This window comes from Borostomias antarcticus (assembly GCF_949987555.1).
Source record: "Borostomias antarcticus genome assembly, chromosome: 22".
NCBI lineage: Eukaryota > Metazoa > Chordata > Actinopteri > Stomiiformes > Stomiidae > Borostomias > Borostomias antarcticus.
Genome location: NC_140255.1, coordinates 10305975 through 10324269, shown reverse-complemented (window position 1 = coordinate 10324269; position 18295 = coordinate 10305975). Strand labels below are relative to the sequence as shown.

At 50.3% G+C, this 18295-nt stretch overlaps 1 protein-coding gene across 1 annotated transcript in view; it reads right to left on the bottom strand.

Annotated features, from left to right (window-relative positions):
* The window catches only part of cpped1 (calcineurin-like phosphoesterase domain containing 1), a 24002-nt gene extending 9524 nt beyond the window's left edge, over positions 1 to 14478 (bottom strand). Inside the window, exons 1-4 of the mRNA XM_084456660.1 lie at positions 14305 to 14478; positions 12170 to 12388; positions 6322 to 6494; positions 5320 to 5569 (exon numbers count right to left, since the gene is read on the bottom strand). Coding sequence (XP_084312786.1) covers positions 5320 to 5569; positions 6322 to 6494; positions 12170 to 12388; positions 14305 to 14374 — 712 coding nt within the window. The 5' untranslated portion in view covers positions 14375 to 14478. The remainder of the gene's footprint in view (positions 1 to 5319; positions 5570 to 6321; positions 6495 to 12169; positions 12389 to 14304) is intronic.
* Between the last annotated feature and the right edge of the window lie 3817 nt (positions 14479 to 18295).

Sequence of the window (18295 nt, the reverse complement as noted above, 5' to 3'; positions counted from 1 at the left end):
GATGAGGGATATTGGGGCTGGATGAGGGATACTGGGGCTGGATGATGAGGCTGGATGATGAGGCTGGATGATGAGGCTGGATGATGGGGCTGGATGAGGGATGCCGGGGCTGGATGATGGATGCTGGGGCTGGATGAGGGATGATAGGGCTGGATGAGGGATGCTGGGGCTGGATGATGAGGCTGGATGAGGGATGATGGGGCTGGATGAGGGATGATGGATGCTGGATGATGAGGCTGGATGAGGGATGCTGGGGCTGGATGATGGGGCTGGATGAGGGATGCTGGATGATGAGGCTGGATGATGGATTCTGGGGCTGGATGAGGGATGCTGGGGCTGGATGATGGGGCTGGATGATGGGGCTGGATGATGAGGCTGGATGATGAGGCTGGATGATGGATGCTGGGGCTGGATGATGTGGCTGGATGATGTGGCTGGATGATGTGGCTGGATGATGGGGCTGGATGATGGGGCTGGATGATGAGGCTGGATGATGGGGCTGGATGATGGGGCTGGATGATGGGGCTGGATGATGGGGCTGGATAGCGGATGCTGGATGATGGATGCTGGATGATGGATGCTGGGGCTGGATGCTGGGGCTGGATGCTGGATGCTGGGGCTGGATGATGGGGCTGGATGATGGATGCTGGGGCTGGATGCTGGGGCTGGATGCTGGGGCTGGATGATGGGGCTGGATGATGGATGCTGGATGCTGGGGCTGGATGATGGGGCTGGATGATGGATGCTGGTCCGGGGACTGGAAGACTGGATACTGGGGCTGAGTGCTGCTAGTGAAGCTAGAGTGAATCTAGTCTAGTTCTCTGAACAGGCTGGAGCAGAAGTCCTAATGACTGTAAAGCTACTACTCTATCTCTCTCTCTCACTCACACTCTCACACTCTCACTCACTCACACACACACACACACACACACACACACACACACACATGCACACACACACACACACACACACACACAAGTAAGACTAAGATGATTCACCAAACAGAACCATTCTTTCATATCCAATTGTGATCATATTTTTGTGTCACACAAATCAGATGAACAGATGCCGAGGGCATGTTTTGTAAGGCAATAGAGGACACTAATTAGCATTGCGCCACACAGCTGCAGTATCATGATAAGATATAAACACTGAGACTATTTCATTTAGCCACCGTGCACGTGTACTGTACACACACAAACACACACGCACACACAGTACACAGCACACAAGCACGCACGCACGCACGCACGCGCACACACACACACACACACACACACACACACACACACACACACGCAGACACAGCCCACATGAGAGAAAGCGAGGAAGAGAAATGGAAAAATATCTTGCTGGGGGAAATTCAATTAAATATATTATTTGTCTGCAGGGGCTATACTATACAATATGTCCCACATTGACAGTATGTGACAAGATGTTGGTGGAGGGGTGCTTTCAGACATACTGTGCGTGTGTGTGCACCTCATCCCCCGTTAGCCTTCCCAACCAAACCCAGAGATCACACACACACACACAGATCCATGCACTGCTTAACAACTAAGAAGGACTATGGTGGATCAACATCCATAGAATTATAGTACTAACTAAAAAATGAAAACTATGTATGAATATACTGTAAACTGTATTGTGTGTTTACAAAACTAACTAAAATAATAGAGAAACTAAACTAAACTTGTCATTTCATACATAAACCTAGTATTTTGGGTGGATATGAAATCTATCCTCCATTTTCTTTTGCTGTGCCCATGCGCAGAAGTAACCTGATGTGCGCCAGATGGTTTGTTTCAAACGGAGTGAAAAAACGTGAGCTTGTGGGATCAGGATGGTCTCACAAGGCTAGCACAGAAGAAAAAAAACAACTAAAACTAAGCATTTTCCAAAAATAAAAAACTTAAAGCAATACATTGCGATATTTGGACCTTTACAAACATGTCTGGTGCTAATTCTCCAATTGGATTTACTAAAAGTAAGCTGAATCGTCCAAACAGTCTACTCAGAAAGATAATACATTGACATTTATCCCCAGCCCCCGGGACACAGCATTCAGTCAAAGTGGGCATACGCAACATTGTGCTTAAACAACACAGTAGTAGCTATTCCAGCGTCTATGGATATCATGCGTTTTTTAGCTCAATGATATCATGGCGGAGGTGAGAAAACCGAAGCGAAACATCACGGAGGAAGCCAGAAAAAGAAAACGACAATCTGATAACTTTATGATAGTACGACAGTGCACTTACTCGCAGAGCCTGTGGGGGCGCAGTTCCAAGAGAACCGGAGAAAACGCTATGTATTGCTTTAACTAAACTTGCAAACCCACTTTAAAAACGAATTAAAAGTAAACAAAAACAAAAAGTTAAAAACAATATAAAACAAATGAAAAAAGTGGAACTATTATAACCTTTAATTGGAATCTAAAGAGCTGTGCTCTGTGGAGTTTGGATGAATGGAATTGCATCCTTGGTTCTGCGGTTGTGGCTCCCAGCAGAAGGCTCCTTCTCAAGGTCTGGGACATGAGGGACACGGGCTGCCCTTTCAGAATACAACTACCCTCACCTGAAGCGTGAACAACCTAGCGCATTAAAACGCAGGAAACGGAATTACCATAACGTCGAGGACACGTTTCGGCAGCAAGCTGCCTTCCTCAGGGCTTTCACACACTCTCTCACACACACACACACGTACACACAGTACGTACACACACGAACAGTGAGAGAGCGTTCTTGGTTCTGAAACTCTTGTTGTCAGAACTTGTTTTCAGATGCTAAAAATGTGCCTCTTTTCTCTCTTCTCAAAGCCTGCGTGCCCCCGCAGTGGAAACCACTTCCTCCTCGACACGACACACGTCTGCAATCCCCCCAACAAAGAGGAAGAGAGCAGCTGACTCACTCTCTGGGTTTCCTTCGGAGAGTTCTTGGGGATGCTCTGTGGCTGTGGCCTGTGTGCTGCACGGCGATGCGGAGATATAGACGACCACATCCAAACTGCAACTGAGAGACTCTGACCTCGGTTCGACCCCTACAGTGACTCCTGGGGGGGCGGGGGGACCCAGGTGATTCCAGCTCATGGGAATCAGAGCCGGTCAGCTGGGAGTGAACTCCCCTGATTGTGGCTCTCATAACTCCAGGGGAGACAGACTGAGAGCAGACTTTAATACCACGCTGGGTAGTGCAGCCTTCTCTAAGGTATTAAGGCCAAAATGATAATGGGGACTATTGTGGAAATGTGTCCCGGCCCCTATGGGCAGATTTGCGAATGTTTTGCATGCATCACTGTCGTCATTCATGTCAGAGGCTCACCCTCGGCAAGAAAGCAATTTTCCAGGATGGATCCATCTGGTTTTTCTCCTCCCGTCAGCATGTAGGCCTCTCTAATAACACAGACCCAACTCTTTCACCTCTCCCTTCTCCTCTCTCCTCTTCGCCTTCCTCCTCTCACACCTGTGATATCTCATCCTGGGGGGAAGTTACCAACCACCAAACACCTTCCCCTCCATCCCTCCCTGAGCGGAGGGAGATGGAAGCTTCTAGATCCGCTCATTGTAAATGACATCCATCCATGGGAAGGAGACAGGTATAGGGAGGAGATGGGGCACTGCTGTCCGGGCTACTGATGAATAAAACAACATCAGCCCTGAATCAAATCCCTCTATTAATCCCTCCTCTCCCATCACACACACATACACACACACACATACACCCACACACACACACACACACATACACACACACACATACACCCACACACACACACACACACACACACATACACACACACACACACACACACATACACACACACATATACACACGCACACACACACACGGACAGAGCAGAAGCTTGTTGTTATTAATTAAAGACAGAGTATGTGCCCTATATGTAGTGTGTGAATTCCTAACCAATATATGTGTGAACAAGTCTACAGATGGGAGAGACAGACCCTGCCACATGCAATGATGTAAGCATACTGTTCATTACATACATTACATCCGTGTCTGTGTGTCCCAGCACAGGCTGCGTCCTGAATCTTTAACCAGCGCTCCGGGGCTACATGCACTATGAAAGCAAACAATTATGCTGCCTTCCTTTATGGTCGGAGGTGGCAAGTCGCAAGTAGCAAATACGTCATCTCCGACCTACTGTACGTGCGTTCGAGCTCACACTAAGTAAACTGTGTTGCAAGCCAACAGTTTGGCCCAAACTTTATTTTTACTTATTTTAGCCAATGGGTTAGACGTTTATGATGTGGGTGGCCATGCTGAAATGGCGTCAAATGACAACAGGGGTTGAGAAATCATCCCCGAGTTCGCGAGTAACTCCGAGCTCAGCCGTTTTATTTGATTTAGTAGCCAGTCGCAGATTGCGACCTCCGAGACAAAATGGAACGCAGCATTATTCACAAGCGGTCACCTTGAGGCCTGATTGAGAGGCCTGGTTTGACAGACACGTCTGGAGGCCTTGCTGGACCAGCGCATGGTCAGTCTGCTGGAGGCAGGCCAGACGGAGCGCGTGGATAAGGAACCAAAGACATTCTCCCCTTCAAGACTTACCCTTGGACCGGGATCTATAAGCCTCAGAACAATGGCCGCTGATTGGTGTGGTACTGCCCATAGCCAGGGAGGGCATTGATTATGTCAATTAGTCCTCCTTGTGTGTGTGTGTGTGTCTGTGAAGTGGCCTTCTGCAGCTTATGCTGTCGCTAAGCTAATCCTCTGAGCCTGCTGTGAGGGGTTATGGTACGGTCTTAAAGGGGCACAGTCACGCTTGTTTCTCTTGATATTATTTGGATTAAATGCTTAAATTCTGTGTGTATGCCTTTTTACAAACACCGTCATTGTGTTTCCTATATATGAGAAAACTGCTGCAAAAAGGGCAACGTCACTGGGTGACGTTGCTACACTGGGGGTGATTTTAAAAAGGTCTACACACAGAATATAAGCATTTAATCCAAATAATATCACCTGAAACAAGAGTAACCGTGCCCCTTTAATGCTTTTTTTATTCCCCTTCACCATGTACTGTAAACAGCTCGGAAGACTTTGACATGTAAACGGTACTTTGCATCATTCATAAAGGAGTTTTAACTTACCATAACTCGCAAACAACCCCAGTGCTCAAAGTTACAGTACGAACGCATCTCAACGTTATGACAGCCCTCGCAGCTGGGCTGTTCCCTGTTCCTCAGTGCGTCTGATTGGCTAAACCTCGTCTCACTCTTATGTTACCCCGGATTGGCTAAAACCTCACCTACGGTAATGTAACACCCTATGTGCATCTGATTGGCTGCTGGCTCCACACCTGCACGTTTGAATCGGTCCAGCAGGTTCTGTCTGACGGAGGTCTGCAGGTTGAAGTAGTCATCCTCCTCCTCTGGGGCCCTCAGGTACAGGGGGATGTGCTGGAAGACCAGGACGTGTTTGGCTGGAGAGGAGGAGGCCCTCTTTAGCTGCCCGTCTAGCCACACCTCCTGGGCCTCCCTCTGGGCGGGGCAGTCCGAGGCGTCGTAGAACAGCTGGGAGTTCAACACCAGACACAGCACTCCCCCTACCTGGGGCGAGGGGAGCAGACGGTTTCACACAGTTTATTCGGAACGCTGATCTGTGCCCGATTGAGTCATTGATTGATTGAAAACACTCAATGGTCTTGCTCCAGATGACATCACAGAACTCATACAATACACCTCAACATCAAGGACCCTGAGATCAGGTGATCAGAGACTTTTAAACATCCCCCGGTCAAACATGGTCAGCAGAGGAGTTTGAAATCGAGAGTTTAACATGTTTTTGAATGATTTTTCAAGATGCCCATCCACATCCATTGTATGACCAAAACGGTAGTAGAGCAATTATCAACTTTCTCGAAAATGCTAGCTTTGTCAACGTTTTGATCTGAACCATTGTATATGATCATACAGTAAGTAACCTTAAAACAGGGCTAAACATGCATTTTTCCTTTACTACTCCTTTAAGTCTCACTTCAGTCGGCTACTAGACTACTGAGATGTCCTCTATGTTGATTGTGTTTTTGTGGTCCCTATTGTTCCTATCCCCTCGGCTGTTTGTTGTTGTACAGTTTTAATGTCGGTATCTTGTCTGTCTAATGTTGCTCAATGTTTCAATGTTTTCTCCTCCTTGGAACCCACGCTTTGGGCAACCTAAACAGTTGTAATTAGTATGCGTGTAAAAAATAAATTGACTATGACTATGATGTATTTTATGCAACTTTAGGGGAGCCCGGTCCGGTTCATGACAAGCTGAACCCTCTGGTTCACTCCACCCCCACCCTTCCCTCGTTCCTCACCCAGAAGCTGAAGTAGTCGTCCCCCCAGGCACGGCACCACTGCTCCAGGGTGTCGGGGGTGGGGGTGTTCCCCAGGTCGTGGTTCCCGCTGACCAGCACCAGAGGGATGGCGGGGTCAGTCCCCCTCAGGGCTGACCTCAGGTCCCGCTCCTGACCCGCCCTGAACGGAGAACCTGGGGGTTCGGGAGAGAGAGAGAGGAGAGGAGAGGAGGGGGGGGGGGCAGGAGAGGAGAGGAGGAGGAAGACGGTAAGTGATAAAGAGAGGATAGCGGGAACAGAGGAGATGGGGAGGGAGAGGACGAGAGGGGGAGAGGAGAGGGAGAGAAAGGGAGGAGCCAAGTTGAGGAGCATCACGGTGGTCCTGCGTGGCCCAGCGCGGAGGGAGCGCCAGGTTGGAGGCCCCGGTCCTGCTGCTGGGACCGTGCTCCCGCTTCCCCACGACTACAGGCTCAACAGGAACGCAGTGAGGGGAATCCGAAGCGTGTGTTGAATCCCCTCTGTGGGTATGAACTAAAGAGAACGGGCAAAATCTATTTATAATTTAGGCCGTATGAAATGGGCCCAACAGCGCAGAGCCAAGTCATTCTCCCTCTGCTGCTCAGTAATCATTTTCTCTGGCCTACTTTTCCTGGAGGAGCCTCCTCAGAAGCCAGGACAGGATGGGGGGTTGAAGAAGTTTTGTTTTGAAGGAGAGGAAATGCTTGAAACAGAATACACACAAAGAAGAAGCACTCACAGCACTTTTCACAGCTCTCCTGCGCAATTAAGCTAACCTTCCCGACTCCACGATGACGAGACTTATTAAGGGTGCACACTCACTGCATATTTCCAGTAGACGGAACAGCATTCCCCTCCGACTGTGATGGAGACAACAGAGATGAACAGCGATCACACCAGCCATCTGGAGCCATGGTTCTAATCACAATGTTTGATTATGTGCAGTAAACAGACACAGAGGCCGTGGAGATAATGAGATCTACAGAGACATCACACGGCAGTTGATGAAATAACCCCATTAACGTCCATCACAGCCGAGGGGACTGTATACAGGTGTGACTGGCCTTTTCGGAAGTCAGATCTCCCTACGGAATGTTAAACGATTCATTTCTTCATTTGTTGCTTCCTCCAGCCACCCATTCATCTGTCCGTCAAACGCTCGTTAAGGGCAGGAGTGTGATCACATGCACACAAAACACAATATGGCATCTGCCCTCTGAGACTAATTTCCTCAGTACCCCCCTCCTCTCCTGCTCTCCTCTCCTCCTCCTCTCCTCCCCCTCTCCTCTCCTCCCCCTCTCCTCCCCCTCTCCTCTCCTTCTCCTCTCCTCCCCTCTCCTCTCCTCCCCCTCTCCTCCCCCTCTCCTCTCCTCCTCTCCTCTCCTCCTCTCCTCCTCCCCCTCTCCTCTCCTCTCCCTGGTGCAGCAGCAGGACGCTCCTCTGGGGGTTCCACTTTATCCCCCTTCAACTGCAATTAAGGGCTTCCACCTCCCTACGTGAGAGATGGCTAGGAGTGGGAGGATAACCTCCCTCTCACCTCCCCCACTTCTCCCTCTACCCCCCCCCCCCCCCCTCGCCCCCCCTCCCCATCGCCTCTGTCCCGGGGGACGACCCTGGGAGTCTTTGTAGTCCTGAGTCTTTGTAGTCTTTGTAGTCTGACACACTCCTCTGATCTAATAATCTGTTTTCTCTCTCCTTCACACTCTTCTTTTGTCCCCCCCCCCCCCCCTACTCTCTCCTCTCATCCTCTTTAGCTCAGCGAGCGGGAAGTCCTTGAGATGAGGCCCCGTCTCCCGGGGGGGTCTCTGCTCAGCAGGGAGCGAAGAGAGGGATCACGCCTTCCATCAGTGGCGCTCTGCTGTTGAAGTGTGTGTGTGTGTGTGGGGGGGGGGGGGGGGGGGATTCCGCCTGAGGCCCCTCGTTAGGAGACATGGCACGGAGGGTCCGGCGAAGGAGGGACGACACTGGCCCGGCAGGGAGCCTGGGGGACCGTGATCGGCCGTAGCAGGGCGGGGGGGTCTGGCCAAGGGCTGCGGGTTCATGAAGGGGATTGCTTGATCAGGCTGGCACCTGATGGGGGTCCTTCAAGACCCTGTCGTTCTATTGGTCAAAAGGTGACCCTATAGAAGCTACAGCACAGGGGTGGGAGGAGCAGAGGAGACTAATGAATAGAAAAAGCACTCAAAGGTCTAGTTGATTTATAATGCAGGTGGGTTCTGACTGCCGCCAATCCAGAGTCTGCAGGGAACATCACAGTGTGGCGTCTCCCAGAGAGTAAGCAGTGTGTGGACCTGTGCTGGGACCGTAGGACAGTAGAAACACAGTGAGATGACAGCCAATGTAAACAAAAACAACAACAAAATCGCAGACAGAGCAAGATGTCTCTTCCGCTGTCTACTGTCGAGATAACAATAGAAATGTGGCAGAAGGAGAAAAGTGATAAGAGTAGTGAGTGAGGTAGAGAGAGAGAGAGAGAGAGGGGAGGGGGAGAGGAAGAAAGAGATACCTACTGTATCAAGTAATGGGGGACAATTTCCTGCCCCTAACCACAAGCACTGTTGACAGTACAGCTGACAGTCACCTTCCCCCGGCAGCAGCTCCGCTAAATAAACAGTTTAAGGGAAAATATCCGACTGTGGAAGGGGAGTGCGTTGGCGTTACCCCACCCCAGCCCCGGGCCTGTGACGGACGGGGCGTGTAATGTGGCTGGCACACACAGCCTGCTGATAACCAAGCCCGACTGCGGGGCCAGTGGAAGGGGCCTGGACCCCCCGCGGTTTAGACCCCACGGTTAGAGGATCGCCATGTGACGAGAGAGAGGCTGAACTATAAACACAACTTATCAGGGGAGGAGGGAGGGAGGGAGGGAGGGAGGGAGAGAGAGGGAGGGAGGGAGGGAAAGAGGGAGGGGGCTCACTCTGATACTGTAAACTGTACGAGCACCATCGATCAGGGGAGGGTTAGATAGGAGGGGGGAGGAGGGAGGCAGAGGGAGAGCGGGGGAGGGAGAGGGGGAGAGAGGGAGCCGGCTTAAATGCGACAGTCACGAAGAAGATGAGACGCTTGGGGCTAAACTCTCTGTGGGGGGACCACAGTGCACTGTGGCTGACAGCAGGAAGTCGCCAGTGCTCAGGGAGGAAGTGACGGGACAAGCATAGGGTGGAGGTCGAACGGCTGATTCCGTTCAGAACGAGTTGTACAGTGCGAACATGGACGCTAAGAGTCAGTGTTCAACCCGGAGGTCGTGTAGAAAACTGAGAGGCTAAAAGTGTGCATTGTGTGAATAGTCTAGTTACCGCTAAAAAAACAGAGTGCTAAGAGTAAACAAAATAAGCAAAATAACCATGCTGATAATGACATCGTTCCGCCAATTACATCAAACGCAGATGTGCGGAGAGAGAGAGGAGAGAGAGAGAGACGAGCACACCCGCCGTCTTCTCCACCTCCTCTCTCGTCCACGGCTCCCTGTGCGCTTGTGTCTGCTTGTCATTCTCAGGTAGTCTCCGTGGTTAGCGGCTCTTGGCCCGCTGCTATGACTTTATCTCAGCGGAGGGTCCAGGCTGGCCCGTTTCCTTCCGCCGTGGCTATCAAATTAGACAGCTGGACATCTGGCCCACATGCACAGACAGTCCACCGACTCGCATTTGCTTACCCAGAACGTCAGCGTCTGTCTTTAGCCACCTGCGGCGTGGGCGGGTTCGGGGAGTGCCAGTGACCCTTTCTGCATGTCCTCCATCTTGAAAAAGCTTGGGCTTTTAACGTCTCTTTTATGTCTCAGCCAAAAATATCTGTTTACCCAGTATGGCTTTGAGCAAGAGCTAAGCTTTTCCTACATTAAATATGTACCGTAGGCAAGAGACAGAGACAGAGACAGACTGCAAAAAAGAACTGACTGACGTGTGTTACGTGCAAACCCTCCCTATGACCTCACTGCTCTCTAGAATGGGTTAAGAGCACGTGAGCAGTGTTAGGCAGGCCACGTTTAGTTATGCTTATTAGTTAAATCCTGTATATTTGTATATACGTATATAAATGTCTATTAGTGGGTTCATAGTATCGCTAGCAATCCTGGGTAGTACTGGGGGTGTGCTTGTTACGAATCAGTGGGCAGGTGTGGTGGGGGGGGGGGGGGGGGGGGGCGTGTGGCCTGAAGAGTGGAAGAGCCAAGTGAGCGAGTGCGTCAGCAGGAGCGTTCTGACCGGCAGAGGTGCGCTGGGCAGCCATCGGGGGCACGCCGGCAGACACTCTGCAGCTCGTCGAGCACTGGCGGAGACTCTGACTTGTTCGTCTGGTTTCTGCCCTTAACCGGCTCTTAACCGCTTCACCAACTGAACGGACTGAGTGCGAGGACTGGGACATCGCTAGGCAGCAGGGGGTGCCGAGAGGGGGACCCGTAGGCTGTCGGTGACTCAGGGAGGCCACCCTCCTCCTCTCAGCTGCTGTCTGCAGGGTGGCTCGTGTATAACTGTGACAGGAAGGAGGATACTGGGGATTGTTTAGCGGTGTCATAAACCCCGGTCAACATAGCCAGGCCTTGTAACCAGGGAAACTGCCCAGGCCCCTGACACGTTAGACTACAGTTTTTTTGTGCGTGGCTGTAAGCCAGCGCACCTAGTATAGCGTTTGTCCGGTTATCACTCCCTCACTCCCTCCCTTACTCCGTCACTCCGGACAATGTTGGCCTGCATTTCTCTGTTGCCACCACAAGAGGCAGTAGTCCCAGCACACCAAAATCAAGAGGACACCAAAATCGACACCAAAATCTAGAGCATTAGACTCCCACCCGGGAGACCGGGGTTCAAGACCCGGTGGGGATGACTTCATGGGACTATACCCCAAACCTCCACATGTTCATCCTTTCACTCCAACCTTTGCCGCTTGCCTTATAGGTCAGATCCTGTCCCAACCACGACCCTTATTCTAACCCCAACCCACACTAGGGACTGGAAGAAGGACACCAAAACCAACCCGCCAATCTCCACTGCACAAGTAGAGTAGTGGTCAGAGCATTGGACTCTGAGAGACCAGGATTCAAGACCCGGTGGGGATGACTTAATGTTTATCATCAGTGTAACTGCTTTAGCCACTGACCGCTACCATTAATGTTATGGAAGCTGCTGCTAGTTGTTGTGAGCTCATGAGCTAACTGGCTATCCCGCTCTTATTGTGCTGGATTAGCATTGGAAGCATTGGAACTGATGTGTCCAGGTGACAAGACCTATCTTAATTCATCAGACATTATTTCATGTCATTTCAATTCACAGCTATTTCAGTGGCATGACTAGCTTCCGTCCTACCAGTCCTGAACAGAAACAAGCCAGCCACGCACATAAGCCAGGCTGGACCTGGCCTGGTTTTCTTCTTCTAGGTTTTCTGTAAAACATCCCATCCCAGCCAAAGGCATTCCATTATTAACCAGCCTCTCACTAAGAGAAGCCTTGTCTCTCCTCCAGCTACTGTACCTTCATAGAGAATATGCTATAACCTCTCTACAACATTGCCCTGGGTGTGTAAATTAACTCTGAGCAATCTCCACGGGGAGGCAAGAATACATGAAACGTTACATTGCTGACATATTCCATTCTCTTTAAAGGGAAAGGGATATCGGAGCCTACTTGGCTTCTCACACACACTGATGCATCTCAGAACTGGCAACTCGCTGGGGTAAGATCCACAGGGCTGCCTGGGATGGAGAGAGGTGTGACGAGCCCAAGCACTGCTGCAGTGCACTGTGGGAGCTCCGCCACCTCGCCCTCCTACTCTGAGGAGTACCCAAGGAATGGCTGGTGGACCCAAGTCTTTGTGTGTCTTCGCACACACGCCTTACATTTTGTGTGCGGTCTTGTCTTACCTGGCATGGCGTGCACCAGGTCTCCACACAGCACCATGAACCTGGGCCTGGGGCTCAGCTTGTTGACGGCCTCCACCGCCTGCCTGGTGAGATGGACCTCCTCGTCCCACTCGTCCCCTCCTCCGTCACAGTCTCCCTCCCTCCAAGCCTTCATCAGCCCCAGCTGGGGGTCTGCGGCCTGGATGAAGCAGAACGGACCTCGCCACTCCCTCTGGTCCTCTGGGAGAAAAGAACGTGGGAGAACAGAGGTTCACAAAGTTAATCTTAATTACTGTCCAAAGCAAATTTAAATGAAAAGTAGCCAACGTTCACACACGTTGTTGCAAAAATATTAACCACATTAGTAGTGGAAATGGAGCTAATGTGAGCCTGTAACCTCCCCACACAAATGGTACATGGTAAATGGAGTACACTTAGATACCGCTTTTATCCAAGGCTTTTGCAATGGCCTCTCTCATTCGCACATCCACACAACAATGGCGGCAGCGGCCATGCAAGGTGCTACAGTAGCCTGCTCATTGGGAGAAATTGTGGTTCTGTGGACGCACAGCCCAAAAGGAAGGAGCTGAAACTGGACCGGGGTCTTTCAGATTCCTAGACGGCTACTGCCGCCAACACCCTCTCTCTCTCTCTCTCTCTCTCTCTGGCTGCTGTACTAACTGTAGCGGAGGTCGTGTTCTCTCTGGCTGTGAACAAGCTGAGGCTAAATTATTAACAGAGCGACTTACAAGTATTTTGAAGCAGGCATCGTGTTTTACATAATTCTGGCATTGCGCAACATCCCTGTAACGTAATAGCTTTCAAATATTCATTAGTTAAAAAAGAAAACACTGGCTTTGTTATGGAGGGTGGGATGGAGGGATGAGGGAGGAGAGGAATAGTGATGTGTGTGTCAAGAGGAGAAGAGGTCGGGGATGAGGGAGTAGAACTCCATGCCATGTGAACGGAGCCTGCACCCGCCCAAACTGCACACTTTTGCCACTACTGAGATATCTCGTCATCTTCTTTCTTAGTGCCTGAGGCATGTTCTGAAAACAGAATACAAGCCCTGACAAACAGAATGGAAAGACGTTGGCTTTTTTTTCTTTTCTTTACAATAAACAAACTTCACAGCATGTCACAGTGTCTCTCGGGAGTGTGTTGTGTAGTGTCGTGTGTGTGTATGTTAACTGTTTTCAGGGCAGCATTTTGTACAAATATGAACTGAAAAGGAGCCGCCAAAGCTCCCATGACAGAGCAGGCAGCTTAGTGCGTCTGCACATCAAACATAAATCAGAGATTTCTCAGGTGGCGCCTTCAGACAATAATAATCATAATTCAAGATGAAAGCAGCAAAGAGGGGGTCGATTCCTAAAGTAAATAATGAAAAACCTTTTTTGCTGTGAAGTCTTGAGGGCAAGTGACAAACTTGGCGCCGGCAAATTAATGAATTTTAAGGAGATTGTCATGGCAGTTTTACCTTGATCAGTACGCCTAGAGTAAGAAAGTCGTTATTATTCATGCTGAATAGTAAGTTAATGTTTTAAATCAACTGTAAATACACCGATTCTAATATAATAACAAATAATACTGATAGCTTATGCAGCATGAATAATAGTTGTATGAATTATGAATCTCTTTTGTTACAGCTATAGAAAACAGACGCACCTTTATGGCTATTGGCTACGCTTTCTCAGAGGCAGGAGGAAGCCCATATGGTTCAGTAATGTAAACGTAGGATACCTGGCAGTGACCGGACCACCTAGATTTCACCTAGACTTCCATCGCGCAAGCTAGATAGTCGTATAAGACTATATGCAGGCATGCTTGATTGGCTATGGGAACTAGCTACACCTGCAATATTCACTTCAAAAAGCAGACAACCCCCAACAATATTCAATGGCACCCAGCTAACATTAAGAAACGATAACATTGGCTTAACTTTCTGACAGCCAAACGTTTGACATTATCGCTCCCATCTAGCGCCCTAGCACACGTTACCCAACGTCAACGAACTGACCATGTTTTATAACCAAACTAGGCTGCAGTCGACAAGACGAGAAACGTCCGCCGTAGCTGAACTATCTGGCTAGACACTTTTTGTTTACCGACTCACTGGCTAGATTGGCTTCCTAGCTAATTTAGCTACAGGCTACCTTCGGTCAATCCGATGAAGGTCCGATGTTTTGCCCTCAGAAAAATGTCTTCGCTCTCAGTCTCAGCCATTGTCAAACGCCACCAATCTAGTCTGGTTGTTCTGCTTCTTTATAAGATTATCTTGCTTGGTGATATCTAGCTAACGAACTAATCCTTATCTCATGTGACATGGAACACGCTTTGCCTGTGCACTTTGACCAATGATGTGTCTGCGTTTGAGTCCCCGAGTTCGACTGTATCGGTAATCTGTTAATTTTGCCTGCATAACTTTTCGACAGTCTGACCTAGCAACCGTGTGGCCGCGAGGGCGAGCTGTATCCAGACTGCGTCGATCATGCAATTTATGAGATCAAATGGCACGCTGAAAAACCACAAGCTGTAATCTTCATTAGCTTGATTAACACCATCAGTGCATCCCTGAATCTTATTGTAGCAGCTAAAAATGTATCCCACTGACTGAACGCTCTGAGGGTTTTTCTAATCATTCAGGATCACGGACTTGATGCGCATGTCATTTCAGCACCATGGACAGAGATAGGGTCATTTTATTTGATCCATATAACTGGTGCGCTTCAATAGTCCCTTGAAAATGAAAGCAAAATACACACAAAAAGAGTAGCCTATTGGGCCTACATTAACACTGTCTTAGAATGGGTGATACTGCATATGGCATAATTTGTAACAGTAGAAGACCCCTCCTAAAAAAAAATCTGATACGTGGAATTATTTTCAGGTCTGTAAAGTGCAGGTCAGCAAAAAGCAGTCAGACAAAAAAGTCAAATAAAAGTTAATCCTAAATATACATTTAATGTTGACCAAAATGTATGCTGAAACAAATAATTTTCCATCCCTTACTAAAACAAAACTATATTTTACACATTTTGGTTTGTTGCTTTAATAAAATGTAGCATAGTATTGTGGGAGCAATATTTTCCATTGAGTGCAAACTGGCTCAGCAGATTGACAAGGAGGATATTGCTGTAAGAGGCACAGATGAATAGAATAGAACATTTATTTGCCACAAGTACATGTACTGGTATACAGTGGAATTTGCTTGTCCTTACAGTATCTTATCTGTGCTAATCAGTTCCTCATTCCAGTCCTAGGTAGGTAGGTAGGTACTCAACTAGACATTTAAAGGTCCCCAAACAGACAGTTTACTATCTGTCGTCTAGCAGTATCATCCTCATCCACTTATCCCATCTGATCATGACTATGTTTGTGTCGATGATGTAGCCAGTGCAATTAAATGCATTCAAGTATACAGCTATGCATAGTGTTCAATTGTTCAAGTGTTGAGGGGTTGGTTCAAGTGTTTAAGTATACAGTAGTGCAGTATGTTGTTTTAGACTAGGTGCAAAGTGTCAAGTGATCAGTTGTTGGCCTGGGGGGAGGGGGTTGGGGGGGGGGGGCAGTAGGCCAGCGGGGTTTGGAGGATGGGGTGGGGAGGGGCAACAGGGGTTGGGGGGTGTCAGCAAGGGCAGGGGAGTGTCGCAGGGGGGGTTAGCTGTCCAGGCAGAGGAGTGGTTTGGGGAGATAATGGGTTGTCAGGGGGGGGGGTTGACCAGGGTGTGTGTTCTGTATCAGTCTACTGCAGCTGTTGCTTGTTGAGCTTGTGAATCACGTCAGGAAAGAAGCTGTTGTGGAACCTCTCCTTCGTAGTCCTGATGCTCATGTCACGATGCTAACTTAAGAGTACTGAGTTTAAGTACAGGACGCTGAGCATAGGAGCCAAAAACAAACTTGCTTTAATCCAAAAGAAGGTCCCACAAAGGGTAACAAAGGTACAGGAGTCTCCTAGAAACATATGAGGCTCGAATGCATGGCAAAACACAGACACCTCTTAAATACAGGTGCATGCAATCAGCAACCAAACAGGTGAACCCACTTAGGGTAAGCCAAGCCCAAATCAGTCCACAAAATCCAAGTACGGTGCACTCTGCCGCCATCTGCTGGACATCTTGGGACACTATGGCGCAGTGCTGACAGTGCCCCCCTCCCGACGACCACCTCCAGGTGGGCCAGGTTTGAGAGGGTGGGCGCGGTGAAAGGCGCGGATGAGGCCAGGATCCAGGACGTGCCGGGAGGGCACCCATGAGCGCTCCTCCGGGCCGTAGCCCTCCCAGTCTATCAGGTACTGGAGGCCCCGCCCCCACCGCCGGGAATCCAGCAGCCTCCGGACGGTGTAGACCGGGCCACCAGCGATGACCCGCGGAGGGGGCGGCAGCGGGGCAGGCCTGGACAAGGGTGAGGAGAATAGAGGTTTCAATAAGGAGACATGGAACACCGGTCTCACCCGGAGAGTCCTAGGAAGTTTGAGTTTGTAAGCCACCGGGTTAACCCTCCTCTCCACAGGAAACGGGCCGATGAACCGGGGAGTGAACTTGGTGGCTGTGCGCAGAGGCAGGTTCTTGGTGGAGAGCCACACTTTCTGTCCAGGGCGGAACGTCGGGGTAGGCCGTCTCCTGCGATTGGCCTGGATTCGATGGCGTTCGGTGGTGCGCGTAAGCGCAGCACGGGCCTTTTTCCAGGCCTGGCGGCACCTGGCCACAGCAGCATCCGCAGAGGGGACCGCAGACTCGGACTGTTGAGAGGGAAAAAACGGTGGGACAAATCCATACTGAACCTCAAAAGGGGACATACCGGTGGATGACCCACTCAGTTGGTTGTGGGCGATTTCAGCCCACACCAGCTTCCGACTCCAGGCACCCGGATTGGATGAGACCATACAGCGCAAGTATTTCTCCAGTTCCTGGTTCACACGTTCCGTCTGTCCATTACTCTCGGGATGATAGCCTGAAGAAAGACTGACAGATGTTTCAAACAAGGACCAAAATGCACACCAATACTTGGACATGAATTGGGGGCCTCTATCAGAGACAATGTCACTTGGGATGCCATGGTAACGCACCACCTCCCGGACCACCACATCGGCGGTTTCCTTCGCTGAAGGCAGCTTAGGTAAAGGGACAAAGTGGGCAGCTTTAGAGAACCGGTCCACGATTACAAAAATCACAGTGTTGCCATCAGAAGGTGGTAGGCCTGTGATGAAATCCATCGAAATGTGGGACCATGGTCGATATGGGACCGGCAGGGGGTGAAGCAGGCCTGCCGGGGCTTGGTTCCCTGACTTCTGTGTAGCACAGACTGTACATGCGTGGACATATTCCTCAATGTCGCTTCTCATGCGCGGCCACCAAAAGTGGCGGCTAACTAGCTCTACCGTGCGGGCAGTCCCCGGATGCCCCGTCACTGGTGAGTCATGCCCCCACTGTAGAACAACAGAGCGGGCGTTGAGTGGGACATACAGATGGCCCAGGGGTACTCCCCCAGGACCCGGATCCTCCTCTTGTGCACGCCGGACGGCGTCCTCCAGGGCAAGCGTCACCTGTCCCACCACACAGCTGGGGGGAATGATGCACTCGGGGACAGGGTCAGTAACATCAATGTCATACTGTCGTGATAAGGCATCAGCCTTGGCGTTCTTGGTTCCGGGGCGAAACGTGATGATAAACCTGAATCGGGTGAAAAACAGAGCCCACCTGGCTTGTCGGGGGTTCAGGCGTTTGGCTCCACGGATGTACTGGAGGTTTTTATGATCCGTGATGACAGTGAATGGGTGGCGTGCTCCTTCTAGCCAGTGTCTCCATTCCTCAAGCGCCCGTAGGATGGCCAACAGCTCCCTGTCACCGGCGTCGTAGTTCCTTTCAGCGTCACTGAGCTTGCGAGAGAAAAAGGCACACGGGTGAGTCTTATTGTCCATACCTGACTTCTGGGAAAGCACGGCTCCAACTCCAGAACCGGACGCGTCCACCTCCAATACAAACGGTAGGGTAGGGTCAGGATGCCTCAGCAGGGGAGCCGACGTGAACTGAGCCTTGAGGTGCTCGAATGCCGCTTGTGCCTCTGGGGTCCATCTGAGTTTGGTCGGTGCTCCACGGGTCACTGCTGTGATGGGTGCTACAATGGAGCTGAAACCTCGGATGAAAC